Consider the following 17,052-nt stretch of genomic DNA (forward strand, 5'->3'; position numbering starts at 1 on the left):
TTTTACTAAGGCTACGTACGCACTATGCGGCTAACCGCACGGTTTTAGCGTGCTGTCTCTTTCTCAAACGATACTTTGAAGAGGGACGGCGCGCTAAAACCGCGCGGTTAGCCGCATAGTGCATACGTAGCCTAAGATTAAAACTGTGACTACAACAGCGCGCAAGCCGAGCGAGCGTAGCGAACGTGCCGCGGTAGTGGCCAGCGAAGAACCGAACTTATGTTAGACGAAAAATAACTATGTCAGTCAAACAGTATCAGATATAAGTTTATACAAAATGAAATTAGGTAATTTAAAATAAGGCGAAACAAAATTATTTAAAGTAAGTTGTATATAAAATGAATTTCACTAAACTGAAAATTAGGTAAAATATGTATAAGTACTTCAATTGTACCTTTTTTGTTAAGTACCTAATATTAGTTTATCTAAAATTAGGCAAACCGAAAATAAGCAAGAAGTTGTTAGGCAAAACAAGGTACAACCCAGTGGCTTATACTATGACGATGTTGACAGATGGAGAGAGTTGCCCTGAAAGTGGCGCTGGTGGAGCAAGAGGGCGCCACTTTGCCTGTGTTCATCCTGTCCTGGTTACAGGGGCTCATGCTCTTTCTAAAGGTACACTTCGTTTGGTGCTGCCACAATGCTACACAGGGAAACGAAATACCAACTGTAAACTTGGCTTTAATTAGCTAGAACTCTACATAAGAATAACGTGAAATACATTGAGAGACAAACGGTAAAGACATAAGTATACGCACGTCACAACATCATTTAAAAAATGACGTGTAAAAGTGCCCATTGCGGCCTATTTACTGAATAAATCATTTGAATTTTGAATTTGAAATTTTTTGAATTAACATCGACAATCCAGAAGACACGAAAGAGATTAAGGGGCTGTTTCACCATCCATTGATTAGTGTTAAGTGATGGTTAAATGTGATTCTATTCGAACAAAACAAATAGAGACGGCATCACACCTAACCGCCAGTTAACCCTAATCAATGGATGGTGAAACCGCCCCTAAGTATACAGTATACAAATAATGAAGGGTACACCCAAAGAGCATGTCTTAGTAACATTTTGAGTAATCGCGTTTTAGCCCGACTGCCGAAGGAGGGTTATTAAAATTAGGAACGATTGTGCTATTTAATTAATTATACGTTGAAATGATCTATCTTCATATGCACAATTATTTCTAGTAGCAATGTATTGTCTTTATTTGTAGAACAATTGTTACCAAAAAACTGAACCACACATCTGTTGAACACGAAAGGAACATGCGTGGTAAATTAATTGCAGGAAGTATATTGTTATGAACATGCAAAGTCAATAGCATGCAAATAACTTATTGAACCTGGAAACCCTGAATAATCATTTATGTATAATTTAGTAGCGAGTCTATACCGTGGTTCTAACTTTATTCCCGTACACAACACACGTTATTTCCTTCTATAATTTATTGGAAAGTAAAAATAAGTTAAGGGAATATTATAGTCCTCCACATATTCGATCACGGCGACCCTGACTTACTGTATATACTAACTTATATTGTATATAATTTTATAAAAGTTATAAGAAAAATGGAAAAATATTATTTTACTATAAAAAAAGAAGAAAAGAAAAGGAGAAAAATCTCCGAGGAGATGGCGGGACGATCTGGACACGTACGCAAAGGACTGGCCTGATATTGCGTCAGTACCCCTAGTGTAAGTTTTCGGTTACCAAATACGTCTCGATCGCGTTCGCGTTAAAATCTTAATTTATATGGAAACACGAACAGCGCCTCTAGCGGAACGTTTGCGATGTTCGTGTTTCTATACAAATTGAGATTTTAACGCGAACGCGATCGAGACGTATTTTGTAACCGATAACTTACACTAAGGGCACAGAACGAGAGTTGTGGAGGTCAAGAGGGGAGGCTTTTGTCCAGCAGTGGGACACTACTAAAAAAAAAAAAATACTATGGAAATATAGTAAAAAACCCGTAAGAGATGTAAGTAATACTTGATTACGAGATAATAATACATTTTGATAATAATCTTATTAAAAAGGCACTAGACATGCTCTTTCTGGGTACCTACTCTTCAAATAATATCAACGTCGACGTCTGGGACAGTGACTCAACGGGATAATACCGTTTGTCACCTAATTATGATTATAATCTAGTCCAGAAGGCATACATGGTTTTATTATTAGTAATAATATGAGCAATAGAAGAACTACAACCAGATAGAGTACAGTTCGTTTGTATATCTATATCGTCACTTTTTCGTACGTCTACTATATTGTTGCCATCTTGTTTACGGTGGGCTAAATCGGGTAGGCTAAATATGTATGTTTTACTAATATATATATATATATATATATATATATATATATATATAATATCTTTGTATGTATGTATATCTTTGACTTACTATATTATTATGCCGGCCAAGAACCCCTTTCTAGTTTTACATAGTGATTCATAATACAAAAGCTGTCAGTTCGAATTAGCTAGCGGTCCAAAATGGGTGAAGGAAGACCAAAAAGTTGCACACCTTAGGCGGGTAAATTTGAAGATTCCTCATTGATTTACTTATTCACAGCTCAACGGTATTCCACAAAAAGATGTCGACAAACCCATCAGGGAAAATGTGGACAATTTAGACACTTTTGACAAATTGCAAAGGGCTAGGTAAGTCGTTGATTCATTATTGAAACTAGCTGTTCTGTAGCTAATAGTGACTGTCGCTTTAGCCATCGCTTGTCCACAGGGGTTTCGTGGCAATAGTAGAAGATCCGAACTTGAAAAGATCTGCACCGGTCTGATAATAGAATGAAATGTAGTTAATAATAAATTTTTTATATTAGAAATGGTTTTGCTAAAAAAATCCTGGACAGGCAATTATTTTTTAAAAAATTTAATAGTTATTAATTAAATGCAGACAACCCTATATCAGCGCTTACGTTGAAAAACAATTTTTGTTCTATTATCTAACCAAGTGAAAGTAACTCGCATCGACATAACTGTTTGAGTTTATACCTGGCAACCCAGTAGTTCGTCCAGGTAAACAATAGCAAACCCAACGACTACATATTCTATAGGTTTTATACTTTAAGTTAATATAAAATTTTCTTATTATCTCGATGATGCAACAAAAATGTATTAAAAATATTTTTTTAAAAATAATTAAAAATAGCCTGTCCAGGATTATTTTAGTAAATCTATTTGTAATATACCTATTTTCTAATATACTATTTTTTTTATAAAATAAGTTTCATTCTATTATCAGACCGGTGAAGATCTTTTCAAGTTCGGATCTTAGACTACAAGTAGTAGTTTTCATTCGCGTGACCGAGCTGGCGAGCGGATGCAGCGGCCATAATGCCATTCTGTTCTGAAATGCGCTTCGAGTGTTTTGTTTGGGTGTTCTCGCGTTGTTTTCTGTTTTTTATAGTTACAGTCAATAAGTATATTTAATTTTTCATTATCATCCATAAAAACAATTAGCATGCCGCATTTGTAATGCGTTAGGAACCATTAATTTCGACAGATTATAGTGTGGTTGCAATCTACCCTTCAGGCGTCAAGCGTTTATCAATATAAATATTCGTCAAAATTATATACCCTTTTTCTAATGCTAAAATAAACCGAAATAAAGTAACTATTAGGGCCCGGAATTTTGCGTGCGGCTATTAACAGATTGTAGGGAGAGAGCACCGCTTTTTATCGATGTTATCGACAAATCGTCAATTTTTTTATTTATATTTTTGTTAAATAAAACCTCAAACTTTCCGATGATACCATAATCCTTTGCACTTAAATATAAATAGTTTAATCACCAAAAGTAAGAAATTTATTTAGGGCTTCTCTTTTTCGGAATTTAACACTTTCTACCAGAATTTATTTCCCTGACTGTATTTGGCTTCCCTCTAAATTTGGTAACAACTAACATATAATTTAAATTTACAAATAAGTAGTTTATAATTTATGTACTTATTTCTTTACGAAGAGATATACATAATGAAATATTTTTTTTTGTTTTCAACTAAATTTTTGAAACTAACCAAAGCTCAAAAGCGGCGATCGATTGCTCTCTCAGAATGATGACGCTTATATGTAACTAGCCCTAACACAGGCCTTGGCCTTTTTGGGCTGTTAATACTGCACACTTGTCTCTAAACGCTTATCTGGATCAGTATCACAATAAGTCTTAATAATAGTGAAATACTAACTGTATCAATGTTGTTGAATGAATAAATAAAATAAATAAATAAATACGTACAGTCGAACAAATTGAAGACCCAGGCAGGGTGGAACCTTTGTGCTAATAATGTCATGTTGACATCTCATACTTTTGTCAAGGAAATCATAGTGAAATTGTTTAATAAAAGGTTCCACCCTGGGTCATGATTCAACTTTATGGCTATACTTTTTTCAGCGGTCACTGATGAAAAAAGTTCGAAATACCTATCGGAAAGTTTAATCCGTTTAAATTGCCTTATTGAAATCATTATAACTACGAATACATATGAGATATATATAAAGAGTTGATAACCTAAGTAGGTATTTGCTTGCAAGTGTTATTTTATTTAGATAAATTAACCACATTGATAATAGTTGGATAATATCGATAATATCGATAAAAAGCGGTGCTCTCTCCCTACAATCTGTCAATAGCCGCACGCAAAATTCCGGGCCCTAATAATTATTATAAATTGTCATGGCACCTTATGTGCAGGTACTGGGTGGAGCGAGGGAATATAGCCGCAGCCCTGCACTACGTGAACTCACTGCAAGGAGCGTCCCGGATGGCTGCCGAGACCTGGCACCGGGACGCCAAGTCATATCTTGAGATCAGGCAAGCTGCGGAGGCAGTTCTAGCACACGCGGCCGCCTTGGGACTGCAGTATATCTGATTTACTTCTTTATAACAAGTACACAGTAAGTAAAAGACGAGTCCCTTGGAACAACACAACGGCAGCTAGCTGATCAGGGAGAAATCAGGGAGATTTCGTCACTACTTAAAAAAAAAACTCGTACCTCAAAATAGATAATTTTTCTGGGTGAACTTTATGTCAAGGTTCCATTTTGTTGACATATTGATTTTAGATACGAGATTTTTTTCAAAGTAGTGACGATATTATTAAAAAAAAAACAGCTACCTCTATAACCTATTTCAGACCATTTTAAAGAAAGTGTAAGCAAATACCGCCATTTTCCCGATCATACCAATAATTCGATTATCCTTTGTCGATTCGTAAAAGAAACTTACTTAAACAAAGTTAAATTAGTAAATCGTATATGAAAGTACATTTATCATTTTACAGATCAAAGATAATTGTGAGCTAATCAACGATAGTTCTATTTTAAATCGGAATAACAAATGCTTTTCCATCTGTCACTGGTATTGCCAGTATAATGATGATTAAATAATAGTACATTACTGCAGAGGCCGCGAAATAGGGGATTGCCGGCCTAGAGTTATACCTACACCATGTTATTTTTGATATCCGTTAAGGGGACAATCTACAGGTCAAATGAAGTTAATTTATCTAAGACACTATTGGCCTAACTCTTACTGTTTAAAAGATAATCAAGAGTTAAGATAATTAATAAGTATTTTTTTCTATTCCCGCCAAAGTACCCTTTTTCATATTTTTTTTTTGCAATCTGTTCGGATTAATGTTTTTGCCACCAAATCTCGAGATGATTTTATTAATTTAAAAAGTGACGATACCTTATTAATTTGTTATTTTAATACATTATTAACAATAAATTTCAATCCTTCTTTATTATATTGAATACCTGATTTTAAATAATTTAGTCAAATAAGATATTAAAAAGTAAATTCACATTTACAAACTAAGTTTTTCTCAATTGGCAGTATGCCATAGATAAATAGATAATATTAGTATATATGTATGTATGTATGTAAACTCTTTATTGTACAAAGGAAAAGAAGCAAAACACAATTGACAATATTTGAGATATTCAATAAAAAAAGACAGTCAATAAAAAATAAAATAAAACCCAATGAAACAAAACAAAAGACAATCACGACATTTCCTCGGATGTTTGAGAAAAATAATGTATTAGGTAGGGAAAAAGATATAAGGACCACTTAAATTTCAACGGTAAAATTAAATAAAAAATAAGTTTGGAATTATTAGCTTGGAAGGAATATTATAAAGAATTGTAATATTTATTATTTTTTCGTTTTACCAATGAAATTCACGTGGCCCATATTCTTTTGGGTAGTAGGTATAATATTATTGCAGCTCGTACGATAAATAGGCATCTCTGTGTTTTGAGTTTATTTTTTGTATTTTAACCACTCTAGTTTTGTAATAATCTATTATTTTGCTGAATTATTAGTCTATTATTATTACCTATTGTTAGCCCATTCTGTCTCACTACTGAGCAAAGGTCTCCTCCCGAACTTCAACTGCACTCTGCCTACTGCATAAAAGGTGAACTACTAATTTTTACTATTTTTATTATCAGATGATTAAAACGCACCCCGTTTCGACGGAACATTGCCTATTTTGCAAGAATTCAAGATGCAAGAAAATGCGTAGTTTACTTTGATATCTTTTATAACATTCCTTTTGTTAACCCTTTGTAATCTTTTTACTAAATGTATTCTTAAATCTCGTTGTTTTGTTTCTCTTTATTTACGGTCAGTTAATTTGATTCCTAGGCCTCGATCGCGTTCGCGTCAAAATCTCAATTTGTATGGAAACACGAACATCGCAAACGTTCCGCTAGAGGCGCTGTTCGTGTTTGCATACAAATTGAGATTTTAACGCGAACGCGATCGAGACGTACCTATTTTGTAACCGAAAACTTACACTAAGGGCACTGCGTGTTCTGTTTGTGACGACGGACGACGGCCGTCTGTGTGATGGCGTCCATATACCGCCATGCAAATACGCCCGTCGCGGGCCCGCGCACGACTCGCGCCCATCCTCTGTGTGTGATGGGTTTAAGGGGGAGTCAACAGAGCAGTACTTTGGTCTGCTGACTTGGTGATCTTCAGAGAGGGAAGAATCACCTAGGGTCGTCGGTAGCGGAGGAATCTCACGTAGATCAACGGTAGCGCCCACAACTCTCTATGAGTTACTTCTCACTCATCAGGACGTTCTAGGCAGGCGGATGAGTCAAACGTCTAAAACCCTTCAGTAGATAAACATGATAAAGTAGGTACAATAAAAAATGGCCCCGAGTTCCCAGCGGACAGGCAGTACCCAACAATAGCAGCAGCGTGGGTCCAGTTCAGGGGTGCGAAGAACCTCTGGGAGTTATAGTTGTTACAATAAAACACAAAACAAGAAGCATAAGCATGCCCATAATACCACGTTACACGTTGGGTCATACAATGTACGCACACACGGAGGTGTAATTCCTCGACGAGATGTCTGAATAAAATGGGACGTTTTGGGCCTGTGTGAGGTGAGACGACCGGGCGAGGCGTGCGTGAGGTTGCAGTCTGGGAATACTTTCTTTCACAAGGGTAGTGAGGATGGGAGGAAGGATCGAGCGTAGCATAGGGATCCTAATTAATAAGCACCTAGAACACCAAATTAAGACCATAGCCTCAGTATCTGAAAGAGTATTATACGTGATGTTAAGTGTGACTGGCACTATAATAACCATTCAAGTAATTGTGGCATATGTGGTTATGCAAAGATTAAAAAAATCCAGGAAAAAATATTTTCAGGAATTTGTATTTAAAAATCCTCTAAATTTAGGTATTTATTACTGCTACTTTATTATCAATAAATATGAAAAAAAAAATAGGATGATTAACATAATTACGGCTTTTTGCACTTAGGTAGGTACAACATAAACATGCGGATCGGAAATGGCGGGAAAACAAACATCTCGCTTTTTATTTTTTTTCCTGCTCATTTGCTGTCACTGCTGTCAATTTTTTTTTCACACCTCTCCTTCAGAAAAGTAACTTTTCCTCCCTGACGAGAGGGAGCAAAGTGCAACTTTTCTGTTCAAGGCTTTTCTAAGTGTTTTATTGCAAATGCCATTTTTTCAACGTGATTATTGTAAAGCCACGCCATTTTCTACGCTGGTTGTTCTTTAATAATATTTTAAATATTTTTATCAAGTTTCTTAATGCTCGGTGTGAAAAGTTGTATGAGCCACTCGGGAGCAAAATTATTTTCATCTTGGGCGTTAACACTCGAATCCCTCACTACGCTCAGGATTCTACTTTAGAATCCCTCGCTACGCTCAGGATTCTATTGTAGAATCCTTCGATACATTCTGGATTCAATGTACGCCCTCGCCGTAAATACACTATTTTGCTCCCTTGTGACACAAATAACTATTTAATTATCAATGAGGCCATTTTTTGTCTTTGATTTGTCAAGATGGCCAACATAACGCGTCTAATCCGTCTATCAGCAGCTCAACAACTAGCTGACTGCTAGCAAGCGTTTATGAATCATACTTCTTGACAACCGTCTAACAAGCTTAATCAGTCTTCTAAGTAACAGACCAATCAAACCTCAATTAAGGATTTATTATGAATAAGGCTGTTAGTGGTTGGCTGTTGGCTGTTTTATACAGGTAGTGATCACCGACTCATAAGAGCCAAAATCATACTAAATGCCAAACTGGAGCGGTACAAACTGAAGAAAAGCAAGGGTAACCGGATCGACCCGCTAAGGCTCAGAATAAACGGTGCAGATTACAAAACCTTGTTGGGTGAGGAGCTTTTGAAGATTGATTCGGATACTGAGGATATGGACGAATTCAGTGATCGCCTCCGTAGTGCCGTTCTGGAAACATCTCAGAAGGTAGCCATAAAAGGCAGAGGTCAGAGGGGAAAGTTCACCCGGGAAACCCAAGCATTACTTCAGCAGAGGCGACAAATGATTTCAGATGGTAGTAAAAACAGAAGTGAGCTTAGAGAACTTTGTAAAACTACACGAACACATGTGGAGAGGGACACTGAGGAATAGAAGGAAGGCACAGTCGAGTCTGTTATCGAAAAACATCAAGAACCTAAAGCTTTCTGTAAGTATCTCCAGCCGGGAAGCGAACAGATTTCAAAGTTAAAAGACACAAATGGTGTTTTAGTGACGAATAGGTTAAATATCCTTAAAGTAATCGAGAAGTATTATCAGGTATCGTACTCTCCTATGACAGAGAAACCGAACAACATAAACCGCCGTAGAATAATGAATATCGGAACAGAAGAAATGCCTGATATAGACTGTGATGAAATAAAGAAGGCATTATCTGAAATTAAGAACGGCAAAGCTGCGAGCGAGGATGGAATACTGCCGGAAATGCTTAGGGAAGGCGGCGATTTGTTAATAACTAATCTAGCGAAGTTATTGAATAGGTGCCTCTTGGTGGGTAAAATCCCGAAGAACTGAGAAAATGCAGTGAACTCTTTTCTAAGGTTTCGACTAACCGCCTAACACGGAAGTTGGACTTTTATCAGCCAAAGGAGCAAGCCGCGTTTAGACGGGGCTACAGTGCACTAGATCATATTCTGACTATGAGAGTGCTGATCGAAAAATCATCTACAGAATATCAAATACCCTTGTGGATACACTAGGCCGGTTAACATCAGAAGGGGGGGGTCCAGCAGGGAGACCCAATCCCACCTGAACTGTTTACTCTGGTTCTGGAGGACATCTTTAAGAAACGTGATTGGGAGAGCAAAGGGCTTTCGATAGCGGGTGCAAGGTTATCAAATGTCCGATTCGCAGTTGTCATAGTGCTGTTCGATCATGACAACTGATACCACAAGTACCACAATAGTTACCTTCAACGGTGCATCGCTGCTGGAGCGGGTCGAAAAGTATGTTTAGGTACTGTCAGGTGATTAAAATGGGAAAGGAAAACCAGGAAACAGAAATTGGCAGGAGAGTACGTCTGGGCTGGGCAGCTCTCGCGAGGTTGGACTTTGCTTTCAGAATGAATCTTACTAGTCGTCAAAAAGCACGTATATTTAACTAGTGAATCTTACCAGTCCTGACGTATGGAGCGGAAACTTGGGTGACAACCAAATCTATTCTCCAGAGGTTAATAGTCACTCAAAGGGCTATGGAGCGTAGGCTGGTGGGAGTAACATTACGAGATCGGAAGACTAACAACTGGTTGAGGAAACAAAGCAGTTTCCGATATTATAAAGCGGGTAGCCAAGCTGAAGTGACAATGGTCAAGTTGCCCGAAAAACAGACTCGTGGTGCAAGGCTTTACTGGAATGGAGGCCGTGGGGGTGCAAGAGACGGGTTGGAAGACCTCAGATGCGTTTGAGGGATGACATCGGGAGAGTTGCGGGCAGTTACTGGATGCAGACGGCTCAGAATAGTACAACGTGGAGAAAGCTGAAGGAGGCCTACACCAAATTGGTTGAGAGAGGCTTGAGATGATGATGATGACGACAAAATGTTTATTGGTGTGCGTTTTTTACATTTGTGTCACGATTTTGTCTTGATAGAATTTTTATTGACATAAGTGTGCGGGAATGCGTAGAAGTGTGCTATACGTGATTCCTCGCCTTCCCGGACGATTTGGCAGAAAAAATTTCAGGTAAAGGTAGGTTAAGGGCTCATCCCGTTTTTAATTAAGTAAATCCGGATTTTTAATCTCACGGAAAAAATGAAAACAAAGTTTCATCATTGTCAAAGTGACTTTTCAGGGGATTTCAAGATATGGGCCCGCTAAAAATCCATACTAATATTAAAAATGCGAAAGTGTGTTTGTATATTTGTGTGTTTGTCCGTCTTTCACGCCGTAGCGGAGCGACGGATCGACGTGATTTTTGGCATAGAGATAGTTTATGGACCCGAGAGTGACAAAGGCTACTTTTCATCCCGAAAAAATGCACAGTTCCCGAGGGAACAGCGCGCGATAACCGAATACCACGCGGGCGGAGCCGCGGACAAAAGCTAGTCTTATATAAAGTTCTGTTGTTACCATGTTTTGTCTATTTTCGATAAAATACTCGTTTTTACGGGAGACAACTTATAAAAGTCGTCTTTTGACCTAGAAGTACTCGGACTCGAGTCCATCCATTCATACAACAATGAACGAAAAACAACGGAAACCCTAACAATAAACAACTTAACTACAAAAAATATAACACCAATGTGGACAGTAAAAAAAATAACAGAACAAGAGTCACTGGAAAACGATTACGAATTTAGTCTCGAATGAGTGCACTGAGTGATTCTCGCATCAAGCGGCCCACAGCTTAAAACCCGGGTGGAATACCGCAGGACACTAAATAAATTATGCATACGAAAAAAGTGTATTCTCCTTGTAAATTAATATATTTTATCTGGATTAAAATACAGTTTTTAATGGGAAGTCGATTTCTGGCAAATGTGGAAAGAATAAAATATCTTGAATTCTGCGTTTGTTTTTTGATAACGGCAACACCTTTGTTTACGTTTTTTCTATCGGATTAAAAATCCGGGTTTTATCTAAGGGTCGACTCATACCGGAAAACATTGTCACATCACTACAGTCTGTTCAATATAGGAATGGACAGAAGGAAAATAGACTCTTTATAATGCACGCTTTAGGAAGTCATTTAATAAATTGCATTTTTTTTGTATACGTTCTAAACTTAATTCTAATTAAAATATCGATGACGTCAATATTAGTTTCAATTATGTATTAACTAACTGTTGCCCGCGACTCCGTTCTCGTAGAATTCGTTTATTGCTATCCCGCGGGAACTATGCAATTGGGATGTCTCAATTTTTGACAACATATAATATATCGAAAACTATTTGGAGAAATAGGCTTTGTGAAGCGTTTTCAGAAATCAGATTCCAAAAATGTGATAAACTGAATTAAATAAACAAAAATTAAGTAATGACCCTCATTTGACCCCTGCAGTGTCCCGTCACAAAGGCAGTTATAAAGCAGGTCTACATTCTTAAGCAAATTGACAGTTTCAAAGGTTGCTGTCCTGCTTATAATAGTAAAGAGTGACAAAGATAGAACTTAAATCACATGATGCGCACCCGGCTTTAAACAGTTGTCATTTATCGTAAAGTCCGAAATGTATACGAGTATTTCCAATATATTTTAACAAATTAAATAATTAAATACTACGTTACAAGTAAATACAAAAGAATTTAAATATCAGATTAAAAAAAATATCTATTTACTATCACACCATTAAACAAACATAAGAATAATCGAAGCTAAAAGAAGAGAAATAAATAAAACTATTTGTCATGGTTCATTTAGGACCCTAGCTGTGCTTGAATTTTTGTCAAATGCCACAGATTATGTCAAGTACAACCTGAATTTTTCTAGGTAATGGAACGTGGCTGTCTCACTGTGACGTCATCCATCGTATTTCGTAAAAAAATATGCAAAATTAAATACTCATCCAAATTAAAAATCAATGAAAATTGTTTCTTAAAATATCGCTGCTTATCTAAAATAACTCACTATTGCAAAATACTACGTTTTCGTACTAACTATAAAACTGCGTAGAGAATAAGCTAAACTTTGTCGTGAATAAGACACCCATGTCGCTACTTCAAAAAATTACCCCGTGGCAGCACTGTGCCGTTATGTGATTGGTTGGAGGTTGACACTATTTTGCCGCATGCCAGTTGCGCCGCGGCTTTTGGCAACTTCACTACGATGCTCTGGTGAACAACGGCACATCGCGAAATAACCCGCGGGGTCGTTGCTTATTGTTTCTGCCATAATGCTACATCGCAAATCGCAAAATAGAGCCATCTTTACGATAAGGGAAGCTAATTATTTGTGCTTTTTTTTTCTGCAATAGTGGTACATTACGAAGTGCAACATTCTTCATGAACAAAGTAAGTATACTACTTATGTCATATGTAGAATTTAGCCTATATTTACGAAACGGAAAACGATTTTTATTGTTAAATATGCCTGTCTGTCGAATAAAAGAGGGCGTAGGTACTTAAATTATTTATATCTAATTGGGACTCTATACGCCAAAGGTTGTTTGTATCTTTGGAGCATAGAGTCCCAATTAGTATTATAATTGACTAGTTTATCACGTTAAACTAATAATTAAATTGTTAGTTGGTTTCAGAGATGATTAGCAATAAAAACTTCAAGTGGCAGAGCAAAAGAAGAAAGGTCCTCTCGGATTTATTAATAAGAATAATATCCCGGATATCATCAGCCTGTAAGAGATAAGGATAGCCCTGAAAAAGCTTAAGAACAATAAGAGTTCTAAGAGCTTTTGAAGGCGGGCGGATCCCCGGTCATTAAAATCCTTCAGAGGATCTTTGACTCCGTCTTTTCAAAGGTACTACGCCAAAAGCATGGAACAAGACCGTTGTGGTGTTGTTCTTCAAGTCGGGTGATAACACCTTATTGAAGAACTACAGGCCCATCTCGCTGTTAAAATACTTTTATAAGCTGTTTTCCAGGGTAATTGTAAATCGTCTCGAACACAACCTCGATGTCTTCCAACCACCCGAACAAGCCGGGTTCCGGAAAGGCTATATAGTACATACCGTAGATCACATACACGCTGCGGCAGGTCAATCAGAAGACCGAAGAGTAAAACTTGCCGCTATGTCTAGAAATTTGTGAACTACGAGAATGCCTTTGATTCGATCGAAACATGGGCAGTGCTTGCATCTCTCCAGCGATGCCATATGATTATCGGTATATCGAATCTTGAAGTATTTGTATAGAAACGCTACTATGTCGGTCCGAGTACAGGAACAGAGTTCTAAGGCAATTCCCTTGAAAATCTCCAAAACTGTTTACTGCCGCTTTGAAAAACGCCTTCAAGCTGGCTGGCTGGAATCGAAAGGACTAGGCATCAATGTCAACTGCGAATACATTATGCACCTTCGGTTTGCCGAAGATATTCTGGTCACGGCAAAGTCAATGGATGAACTCAGCACGATGCTCGATGGCTTCAATCGAGTCTCCCAACGGGTAGGCCTCAAAATGACAAGACAAAGACACAGACAAGACGAAGGTCATGTCGAATCTCCGTATGGTGACTGCCCCTGTTATGGTTGAGAGTTTGGTTCTTGAAGTTGTCGACGCGTATATCTAGGACAAACTGTCCAATTAAGTAGGTCTAACTTTGAAAAGGAGCTCAATCGTTGAATCCAACTCGGATGGGCAGCGTTTGTGAAACTCCGCAACCACTATTCGTACAAAAACCCTCAGAGCCTTCAGACGAAAGTTTTTAACCCCAATGTGTGTTGCCAGTGAGGTCATATTGGCCTTATAAATAGGCTAAGAGTTGCTCAGCGAGCTATGGAAAGAGCTATGCTCGGAGTTTCTTTACGGGATCGAATCAGAAATGAGGAAACAAATACTTAGAAGAACGAGGGTAACCGACATAGGCAAGCGAATTAGCTCGTTGAAGTGGCAATGGACAGGCCAACAGATGGTCATTGTGACCGAAAAGTTCTCGAATGAAGACCGCGAATCGACAAGCGCAGCGTAGAACGTGCACCAACGAGATAGACGGATGACCTGGTTAAGGCCGCGGGTTCACGGTGGAATCGGATGAAGGCCATTTCCAACCAAAGCAACTGGAAATCTATAAGGGAGGCCCATGTCCAACAGTGGACGTCCTACGGCTGATATGATAATAATATTTCAGTCAATTTTATGACACAAGAACACTACCGGGATTAAAGGAATCCCATGACCTAGAAAATTTTGTTCATATAAGGAGAATTTGATTTTGATAGGTAACAAGTATTATGTTTTGTTTTTGAAGTACTCAATTTTTTATTTTAAAGTGTATAAAATACACTACCTAATACTTAGTTATGGAGGAGCGGGGCATCTTAACACAAGTTTACTCACCTAAAAGGAAGTCCCTTCCCTACCACTAAAGGAAATTGTAGACTAGTTAATAAGGGAAATAAACAATTTTTAATTTTTTCATTTTTTTTTCATTTTCACTAAAAAGTTTTTTATACGGTACATAATCATAGATCTCGTGATAATAATGTAATTTTATATGCTTAAATAGATGCTGTATTATGATAAAAGGTCCACATTATAAGTCTTGCGATAATAATGAGATTGTATATGCTTGAACAGATGTTGTACTAGGATACAAGGACATTAATGAAGATAATTGAAAGTATTGCAAACGTTAATGTGCAATTAAAAACAAAATGTATGATCTTCTCCGATGTCGGAAGTTGTTGTTGACAATAATTTTAATGAAAATTTTGTGCACAATACACGATGGGCCGTTATTAAAGAGAAATTTATGTTATATTTTGTGCACAAAATCTGATACATTATTCGTGATAAAATTTGCTTTATCACATGACTTAAACACAAATAGGTCGTTATTTGTCATACATTCTTGTATTATTGTGTAAGTATTACGACTTGTGACTTTCTTGCTCATAATAAAATGAAAAATATTAAGACTTAAGTCGAAGTAGTCACTGTTTTTATTATTTTATTCATATAAAGATGTGCAATTTCATTATAATTTTATACTACAGCTATTCTTGATTAACCAAGGGACTAAATAGCACATAGAAGAATGTATTTAAGTTTATTTTAATACAAGATATTTTGAAATTAAATTTGTTTTATTTTTAAATTAAATTTGTTTTTTTTTTAGTAGTGATCTACTGAAAAAAGTTCGATTTTGAGTTGGGCCGTTTTAATTGATAAGCAGCGATATCCTATTCTGTCCAAAAATCAAATAAAAACTATAGGTTATTTTTTTTGTTGCATCCCAATTTTCAGGGATAAAAACTATTCTATGTCCTTCCCCGGGACTTGTACTATCTGTTTACCGAATTTCACCTAAATTGGTTCAGCGGTTAAGACTTGAAGAAGTAGGTAACAAACAAACATGCAGACTTACAAACTTTCGCAATTATAATTAATATTACTGAAATTAACTGCTATTTTTCATATCATAATACGGTATTTGACAACTTCTGAATTTGCCATATCTTAATATTATTATGAAAATATAGATTACAGACAGTGTTTAGTGAAGAGAAAACTTAATTCGGTTGAAAATTGGATTTATAGCGATTTTTTGAAAAATCTATATACCTGTCTCTTTCTCAAACGCTTTTCTCTATCCAGCAAGTATGGTGCTACTGGCGTGTGAAGTCACATGCTAGTATGTTTTTCTCTGTCTAATCTTGAATTTCAAACCTTTATTACTTTGTTATTTGTAAAGGTAGCTTAAAAATTGTTTATCTATTCGATAACAAGCATTGTGTAGTTTTTATTTATAAAATACATACAAAATAGTCAAATAAAAAACTTTTCCTATTTTGTTAAAAACATAAACGTCTTCCTATAAAATACCTAAAGAGGCAGAGGTAAAGAACGTTCTGCAAGAAACGGAATGTTTATGATATTGTTAACTCATGAAATATTCTTTACATTATTTATAGTTTTTATTCGCCAGTTTGAATCAAAATGTGATGACCTTTTATCATTATACGAATAGTTAATTTTTCACAACTAAAGCACTGCACCAAATTTGATGAAAATTGGAATGGAGAAAAGCTTTAACTTCCTAGCATAAACTACGAGTAAAAATATTTTTAAACAGGGAGTGAGAGCGGATGAGTCTACGAAACACAGTTATTAATATGTTGGTGTATATATATATATATATATATATATATATATATATATATATATATGCAAATGCAAATTACGTACTCATTAATATTGTGTTATTTTGTAAGTAGATTACGTATTAATCTACTAACAAAGTAAACAAAATTATGACTTTATCTTACTTCTTTTATTTATCATCATCATCATCGGTATTTCGTAATAAAAGTCGCCTTCACAAAAAATGTTTAGAACCCCTTCTTCTGTGACTTTCTAGAGTCCAATGTTATCCTGAATGGACTTTAGTCTTTCAGAAACGTCAAAGCTACCTCAAGGCAAAGCCACGGCCCACGAGTCGCGTGTTAAATGATCGTACTACACAGAGTGCCCTGCCTGAGATATGCCCTTTTGTGTAGGCATGTCCTTCACCCAGTGTTAATGAGTAGGTTTTTGAATGAGTAAAATATTATATAAAGACGTGTTTTCATTGA

At 36.5% G+C, this 17,052-nt stretch overlaps 1 protein-coding gene and 1 pseudogene across 2 annotated transcripts in view; both read left to right on the forward strand.

Annotated features, from left to right (window-relative positions):
* LOC141442376 (MICOS complex subunit Mic60-like) overlaps positions 1 to 6,640 on the forward strand; it is a 94,494-nt gene extending 87,854 nt beyond the window's left edge. The window contains exons 15-18 of one of the 2 annotated variants that reach the window (XM_074107341.1): positions 514 to 615; positions 2,589 to 2,677; positions 4,725 to 4,927; positions 6,491 to 6,640. In XM_074107341.1, the coding sequence (XP_073963442.1) occupies positions 514 to 615; positions 2,589 to 2,677; positions 4,725 to 4,902 (369 nt within the window). In that variant the 3' untranslated portion in view covers positions 4,903 to 4,927; positions 6,491 to 6,640. Of the gene's footprint in view, positions 1 to 513; positions 616 to 2,588; positions 2,678 to 4,724; positions 4,928 to 6,490 lie in introns of those variants that run through there. The other variant, XM_074107342.1, reaches the window with a different exon arrangement.
* Positions 6,641 to 7,328: 688 nt separating this feature from the next.
* Positions 7,329 to 17,052, forward strand: part of LOC141442553 (uncharacterized) — a 64,816-nt pseudogene continuing 55,092 nt past the window's right edge.

This window comes from Choristoneura fumiferana, chromosome 25 (genome assembly GCF_025370935.1).
Source record: "Choristoneura fumiferana chromosome 25, NRCan_CFum_1, whole genome shotgun sequence".
Taxonomy (NCBI): Eukaryota; Metazoa; Arthropoda; class Insecta; order Lepidoptera; family Tortricidae; genus Choristoneura; species Choristoneura fumiferana.